The 8,637-nt window shown below is 41.3% G+C and overlaps 1 protein-coding gene across 1 annotated transcript in view; it reads right to left on the minus strand.

Annotated features, from left to right (window-relative positions):
• Positions 1-7,150, minus strand: part of CILK1 (ciliogenesis associated kinase 1) — a 30,229-nt gene extending 23,079 nt beyond the window's left edge. The window contains exons 1-4 of the mRNA XM_066612394.1: positions 7,071-7,150; positions 6,456-6,505; positions 2,230-2,503; positions 300-354 (exon numbers count right to left, since the gene is read on the minus strand). Coding sequence (XP_066468491.1) covers positions 300-354; positions 2,230-2,330 — 156 coding nt within the window. The 5' untranslated portion in view covers positions 2,331-2,503; positions 6,456-6,505; positions 7,071-7,150. The remainder of the gene's footprint in view (positions 1-299; positions 355-2,229; positions 2,504-6,455; positions 6,506-7,070) is intronic.
• Positions 7,151-8,637: the final 1,487 nt, after the last annotated feature.

Genomic DNA, 8,637 nt, shown 5'->3' on the forward strand with positions numbered 1-8,637 from the left:
CTTCTACAGTTTTGAGGGCTCAGGTCATTTGGCTGGTGCAAACTGCAACCATCAACTGAGAACTAACTGGCTGCCCTTTGACTGGTCATCAGTGGCTCAAATGCAGCAGCAAGGTTATACATTTCAAATTAACCATGAACAATTTTTAAGTATCACTTGAAAGCATGCACAGCACAGGTCTCATTATAAGGCAGCTACTTAAAAAGCATGCTAGTTGAAACACTAGACTTCCAAGAATGTCTTGACTTAAAATGTCAATTCCATCTCTTTGCAGCCCAGAACAGAGAACTGGCAAGTACCTTAACCTCTCGAAGGTTCATGCATTCCTCCCAGGAGTAAAATTTCCTCTTCATCCTGTGGAGCACAGAACAAGGAACTTAATATCTCTTATAACCTGATACAGTAGGCCATTTCACATTTGTATTTCAGGATGATCATGAAAGAAAAACAGAAGGAGTAAACAGATGTTTATAGCAATTAAGGCTGTGCTTATTCCATGGCTGGGATACAACAAACAGCACAACTATTTCCTGATGCCCCATGGAGGTCTTTGGGCTTGTAATTCTCAAGAAGCCGCTTTCAATGCCTTTTAAAATGTAAAATGACTTTTAACAGTAAAGGGATTTTCAAAAGCACTCTGTTAAAAAGCATTGGTTTGCATTATTATTTATTTTGGGGGTTTAAGCAAAAAAGAATATCTTGAGCTCTGGGTTGTGCAAAGGGTATGCTCTGATGAGCTTGTTCATTCCTGGACATGCAGAGACAGTCAAACATCAATTTATCTAGCATTTGTAGCTCATTAAATAGTGTGTCACAGTACTGTATGCATAAACATACTGTTGCCTCAACAGGTTCCCCCACCCAATGCAACGTGTCAGCAAGTGTCGTCTCATACACGAACAACTTTATTTCTATAAAGTTCTGTTGCTAAACTTCAGCTGGGAATTTAGCCAAAGATGCACTATCACATTTGGACTTTGAAAGAACAGCGCCTCATCTCAACAGACCAGTGATACCATTATAGCTGAACATATTTCATGAGAAACATTTCCTGCTTGTAAACTGATCCTTGCACTCTTCATCCTGAAGACATATAAAAAGCAGAGATGTCACTAAGAGTCCAGTCCTATCCAACTTTCCAGCACCTGTGCAGCCACAATGCAGCCCTGAGGTAAGGGAACAAATGTTTCCTTGCCTTGAGGAGGCCTCCATGACTCCATCCTCACCACAGGATGCAGCATACGCCCCATTGGTACAGTTGTGCCAGCTCTGGAAAATTGGATAGGAGTGGGTCCTAAGACAGCATTCTCATGTTCTCCTTTCAAACTGGGTCACATTTTTGATACATTCCAAGTTATTCAGCCTGCTGATGAGAACAGGTTGCTGGGACGTTTGCTGCAAACACATCCCTGTTGGATCCTTGCACCTCTTGACTGTTTAAGGGCACAATCCTAACCTCTTATGTCAGTGCTTTTCAGCACTGGCATAGCAGTGCCAATGGGACATATGCTGCATCCTGCAGTTGGGTGTCACTCACAGAGCCCCCCTCAAAGTAAGGGAATGTTTGTTCCCTTACCTCAGAGCTGCATTGCCATTATGTCAGTGCTGGAAAGCACTGACTTAAAGGGTTAGGATTGCACTCTAAAGCATTTGGGCTGGTCTAGCACTTGTGTGCCAGAGACTGTGAATACCTCACTGAAATAGGGCACTGTACCATCTCTACTAAAAGACACAATGGTATGATCTTTGCTGAACAGAACTTCTCTGACATTTGCTGCACTTTATTATTACTGGCCAGCATCAAACTTATTGTTATTGGGCAAAGTGGTTGAGAGGGCAGTGGTAATCCAACTTCAGGCTGTACTGGATGAATCATATCTTCCCAGCCATAAGGAATAGAAACTGCTCTTTAAAAAAGAAAGAAAGCCAAAATTCCTAGAAAGTTGAAATTCTGCACTCAAAAATCACACAGTATGTTTCAGTAGAACTAAAGCATTCACGTGGCTCCAGCTGTGCCTATCAAACACAAGGAAACTTGTACTACAACAAACTGTTTTTTACTTTTCCAACGAGGGCCGAGCCACACGGTCAGCTAGATACTGAACCTGGAAGCAGTTAGCCAGCAGTCAGTCACCACAAGCAAACTTTGAGCTCATCATCTTCAGAACTGTTTTTAACACGTGCACAATCACCAAACCATCCCACTTGCTCCCCCTCGAGGCCACTTACCTCTTAATGGCAATCAGCTCTCCTGATTCAACGCTCCTTCCCAGGAGGACAGAACCATATGTCCCATCTCCCAGCTGTTTGATAGTTGTATATCTGTTCATAATGGGGATCTTCTGGGATGCAAACTCATTTCAGTCCTTAGTGTGTGCCTTGCTGCAGCTAAAGCATTTGCCCTTGGAGTGAAGCCAGTTTTTTCGATGGCAGCACAAACACCAGGTATCCAGGACTGTGCAAATGTTATCAGTGCTCATATTTTCCAGGATTGGCTTTTGGTCTGTAAAAATTCAGAGCACAGAGAAATGCTAGCCATTTTCCAAGCCCGATGTCTGAAGATTCTTATTTCCCTGCAGTGTTGCTCACGACCATCATCTACATTCTCTCTAAGCTGCCTGAAGACAGAGGATCAAATTATAACTGACCCTAATACAAGGGTGCATGTATGCTACCGGTAGATAGCACAAACTGCTTGCTTGCAGTTTATATTCTTACTAGACACTGATAAATATGCATACTTGCCACAAAAACATATTAATGTGAAAGATTTTTTAAGAAGTTGATTAATCACCAGACTTTAGCATTGTCAGTTCAGAACCCTGATAGGACCACTTGCTTTAATTGATGATAGTTTCAGTTACTTACTGTAATAGAAAACAATCAAATGCCCTTCTAGAAAGGCAGACCAGAAACAATCCAGACTTACAGAGGCAAATCTATCCTGGTGTAACATAGACCAATGCTTAATCTGTTCAGAGAGACTTAATATACCAGGATTATCAACAGGACCAGCTGCCTGTCTCTCTGTTGAGACATGAAAAACAGTCTTGTTACTTTGTCTCTAATCTGCCATCTGTCAATCATATTCTCCAAGATTAGGTCAGCTCACTTTCAGGAAGTCTGAATAGGACCTTATGTTCAAATTATACAGACCCTGGGGTACTGCACAAGAACACGTGGGTAAAACCACACACATGCAAAATTCTCACACCACTACTGTCATTTTCCTATAGTCACAAGGAACTATCTCAACCTTCATTATTACAAGATTAGCAATAGATCCCTGACCTGAAGAGCACAACGGATTTGCTTTTCAAACGCTATGCAAGCTGCAAATTTATTTATTACTAACATTTCAAATCAGTTGCCACAATGGGTAGCTCGGTTGGCAACCTTCAGTCTCAAAAGACTATGGTATAAGCCTACAGCACCCAGTATTCCCAGGCAGTCTCCCATCCAAGTACTAACCAGGCCTGACTCTGCTTAGATCAGACAAGATCAGGCATGTGCAGGGTACAATGGGTACCAAACACATAACACACTTCAAATTAGTGTTTTTACTCCCCACCTTCAAGGAGAAGTTTAAAATAAAACACATTGTCATATTGCTTTTCAAGGATGCTTATGCTGCAAAATTGTGTTGATCTTTCATGCATTTATTTTCTTATGCTAATTGTTTACAATATTGGTGTGTGCACATGCGCATGTATGTGTGTGTGCATATAGCCAGAATCCATGGACTGGCTCTACACAGGGTTAGAGTCACAGGGAGTCTGTGTATGTGTTTAAAGTGGCTACTACATGGCAAGAGCTTGTCTGATTCTACCTGCAGAGATGAGTTCCCCATATTTAACGTAGGCTGCAATCCTAACCACACTTTCCTGAGAGTAAGCCTCATTGAACAAAATAGAACTTACTTCTGAGTAGACCTGGTTAGGTCTAAGACAATGATCCTCATATGATAGTATATATAATAAACTTTATTGATTTGATATTGTGTTGTTGGCTAGGTCCAACGATGCACCCCCTAACACCCACCACTCACAAGGACTATCCAGCTGCTTCAATGGAGGACCAGGTCTTTTGGGCACACTTGGGACTCCAGGGCTGTAAGTTCCTATACACACCTTCTGGGTCTAAGCCCCACTGAACATAATAGAACTTACTTCTGAGTAGACATGCATAGAATTGTGCTCTAGATCTAGGTAAAAGACATTTATGCTATGAACGTTAATTTGTTTTCCTATGTATCCCAGAGAGCACCATTTCATTTAAATGAATGTGCATCTGAAATTCAAACTGGAATCTTGGGAAATAAAAGCTAATCATGTGTGTGTGTGTGTGTGTGTGTGTGTGTAAAAACATTTTGAAAGCTGTATGGAGATATTTCAGAATGTGGAAATATTGTTTTGCATGGTTCAGACCAAAAAACCATAGGTTGCTAGATTGTGACTGTGAACCTATGAGGTCCTGAGTCCACTTGCAACCTCTGCTCCTTCCCTTTCTTCTTCAACTTCATGTGGAGCTGGGACATCATCTTGCTAAATTTAGTCACAGCAACACATGTTGTCAAAAACGGGGAGTTCCAGTTTAACAGCAGTTTAAGAACCAGAATTTGAAGCTAGTATCAGATTCAGCATCCTGACTTCATATCTTGGTTTATAAACCACTGTTAAATCATTCCTCCTGAATTTGGATAACAAGCTGAGCTGTGATTAAACTAACTAGGACTACCCCTCCCCTAGCAGCCAGGCATACAAGGAAAACTGCATGGACTTGTTCGTTCTTAGGCTCATATTTATGATCCAACAGTCCATGGCACGCCTCATTGTCTGAACTGGGCCCCAGATTTTAACACAATTGAAGCAAATGTGTAAATTTCAAAATCAATAAATATGGGGCGAAAAAATAAAGATTCCTCTTCAGTGTATGAAATTAAAAGATGCAGCACTCTATTCCTCTCATCCTAAGCATATTTATTTGTAAGTAAATCGCACTGATTTCAATGAGACTTTCAAATCACTGTGCTTAAAAAAAGGTGTAGAAGATGTAAACCACATCCACAAACATGCTTGTGTGGTCTTCAGTGGTATCTCAGTCAAATGACTGAGAAGCAACTGGTCTGTGAACCCCAAGAAGCAGAAAGTGAACTTGGTTATACTGTACTGTATAGCTAAGAGAAATTGGTTGATATACATGCCTCTTTACAATGGCAATTGTCTTGGCCAAAAGAGAGGTGAATTAGAAGGGGAACAAAACCCATCTAGCAAAAAAGATGGCCAATTAGCACTGTGGGAAATTCAACAGGAATACAGTATTAATTGTATTGTATTTTAATTTAAAACTGTACACTGCTTTAAGCACTTTTATTATGGAAAAGTGTCCCATAAATATAGTGTAATAAATACATCTATGAGCCACAGAGCCCTGCAGCCATACATGTGAAGAATGAAAAAGGTGTCAATAAGCTTCCCGTTTTTGCTGCCTCCATGGATGAAAGAGGACAACACCTGCTGCTTTTAAAACAATTTGGCCCCAAAACCTAGGCCACAAATGGGTTACCTCAGCATGGAACACAATCATCATCATCACAACAAACAATACTTTGTACAATGACATTCCAGACATATTAAGAAAGGAAGAAGAAAGAACGTTCTTTCAGGAAGTTTTCCACATAATGAGAACAATAAGGCTTTTATAGTGGAGATTCGACCACATTCTGAATATGCACATCCTAACAATAAAAGGGCTCTATAGCATATAAGCCTGCAAAAAATTTTTCTTTTAAAGAAAAGAATGGGAGGAAAATGGATTCCCTTATGTACTATACCTGGAAGACATAAAGCAAGCTGAATCTTTGCAAACATGGTTTAGCAGATGGCTAGTACTAGGTGGCAGTTACTGGTAACTATTCCCCAAGAACTCAATTTTTTAAAATTACTTATTCTAGGCAAGTTGAAATAGCAAAGCATCCACCTGTGGCTGTTCTTGAAATCTGAGTGGCGCAATTTGTGAGTCTCCAAGCTGAACACAACCCATAACCTATGTGGCCTGCTAAGCACCTGACAAGGCATTTGTGTTTGTAGCCCAACAAAGGCAGCAAAACAGGAAGCCTATTGAGACCCTGCTCATTCTCCACCTATACAGCTGCTGAGCTTTGTGGGTCACAGTATTCACTACAAATTTTTATAGGCTGCTTTTCCACAATACAAGTTCTCAAAGCAATGCACATTTTTTAAAAATTAAATTACAATAAAATTTAAAACACACAACACACCACAACCCCCAGATGTCAACACAAAATTATGCAAGCCTGTTTTAAACAAGTGTGTCCCGTCCCCCCCACCTCAGCCCAAACTTGCAGCAAAGCTGGAGACGAACAGGCTCTTGCAGTTGTTAGCTAAAGATCTGCCTCCTGGCCATATTTATTCAGCAATCTGAATCATGCTTACTTTTGAGAAATCCAGGCTGGCATAAGACCAACAGTCAGAAACGTGCTGCTCTAAAAAAAAAAAAAAGAGGAGCTGAATTTAGTTATCAAGCCTGCAGTACAATAACTGAAATCAACAGAACTTTCCACAGCTCACTGATGTATCTCTGCAAGACAAATATTCAGAGCTACCATCTCCAGTCAATCCTCTCTATACTATGCTCTGTACTATGCACTATACTATGCACAGCTTTCAGCAGAAAATGTTCACAGAATAGGCATCCTATCAAGACAGCAGAGCTGAACTGCATTTAAAAGTTACAGCTATGACATAACTCTGTGGCTTAAAACTCTTCTCACAGAAGATGGAGGCCAAATTAAAAACCCTCTCACAGGTCGTGAAGTTTTAGGCCTTTCTTGCAACAGCATCAGCTAAGACTGAGAACACACAGATACAAAAAAACCAGTTTTAAAGATTCAAGACGTAAACCACAAGGAACGTTTCCGTTCTCCCATTACATACAGCCACTGAAACATAACAAAAACCCAGAGAATTTTGAATGGAAAAAGAAAAGCACCCATTCACTAGGGATTATTGTGATTCTCTGAAGCCTCTGAATCTGTCATGTCAACTTACAGCAATGCTCCAAGCGAAGCCTTTTAGTTCCACATGTAGCCTTCCAGGCTACTGAAGGATCTGCATCTGGAGAAATCAAGATTTCTGTCAGAAGAGTCAAAGAAAAATGCTTCATAAACTAGTTGTAGAAAGGCTGTATGAACCCTGCAACTAGAAGCCGTAGATTCTTCCATCAGAAGGAAGCCAAAGCTGTGACAGAATCATCATGGACAGGAAGGAGCTTTCCATCCACAACAGAAACACACACACACACACACAAAGGAAAATAGAGGCACTTAGCAGGACAACCAGGAGCTTTCCCTGGTGAAAACAACTCATCAGCTCCCCCATCTGGCTTTTGGTAAGGAAAGTCAGTAATATGAATAAATTTCATCCCCCTTTTTAATTTTTTTGAGGGTTGAACACAAGCAGGCTTCATTTGAGCCAACGTTTCAACGTTGAGCTCCTGTACTTGTTTTCAGCGCAGTGCCTAACCTTAACTTCATAAAAGCGATAAGAGATACATGTCTCAAGTGCCTTTCCCTCACTCCTCTGTAACCACAGCATTAGTACAGAGAACTTGACAGACTGCCTGAACATGCAGTATGTTTAGAGAGGCTTGAGTTGCACCACAATTCATTATAGAAATTCAGCACCGAACCAGAAAGTATTTGTTTATTTACAAAGAGCTATGAACACTGATGGTGTTAATAGGTGCCCAATTCTAGGATAGGGATACTTAACCTCGGGTCTGTACATGGGCACCATGGGGTCCATGAATCAGGAGCACAAGCAATTTTGTGCTTATGTGTTTATATGCCATTTTCTGATCCATAAATTTCATAAGATTCTCAAAAGGGTCTGTGACCCCAAAAAAGTTAAGAACCACTATTCAATGAGCTTATTTTTTTTAAAAAAAATCCAACACAATATAGTGAGGGAAGGAAGATGATGATAGGTGTAAGCAGGGGATAAACAGTTTCAGTTTTGTTGTATGAGATTTGCTTTCAGTAGATAGTAAACATGAAGGGGCCAATCCTAACAAGTGCATGCTGGCTTACCACCAGCATACACTGTTACAAATGTGCCACACGGGACGTTTGCAGGCCCTAGCACTGGTGGAGTGCCAGTGCTAGCCCAGCGCTGGCCACTGCTGTGCTAGCACCAGCGGAGCACCAGGGCTCTGCTGCTCGGTGTTCACACGGACTGCCAGGTAGCAGACAGGTAGGTGGGGGCGGTGGGAGGAGGCGTGCCGGGGGAGAGAGCAGAGTGGGAGTGAGAGTTACAAGCCATAATGTGTATGTGCAGCCTTCTGATTTTAGAAGTGGGCCACCTCTGCATGCCAGATGTGAGGGACTGCACCAGCATGTAGGTCTGTGGTTGTCTTGTGTGCTCCCTGGGGCATTGGTGGGCCACTGTGAGATACAGGAAGCTGGACTAGATGGGCCTATGGCCTGATTCAGAAGAGTTGGTCTTATGTTCTTATCTGGTGTGCTGTTGTCTCCCCCCACAATAAAAGAGAAACAAATACAATATTTACATACTAATTTATTTAAAAATATATATATATATATAATCCAGCCATGTG

This window comes from Tiliqua scincoides, chromosome 1 (assembly GCF_035046505.1).
Source record: "Tiliqua scincoides isolate rTilSci1 chromosome 1, rTilSci1.hap2, whole genome shotgun sequence".
Classification (NCBI taxonomy): Eukaryota; Metazoa; Chordata; class Lepidosauria; order Squamata; family Scincidae; genus Tiliqua; species Tiliqua scincoides.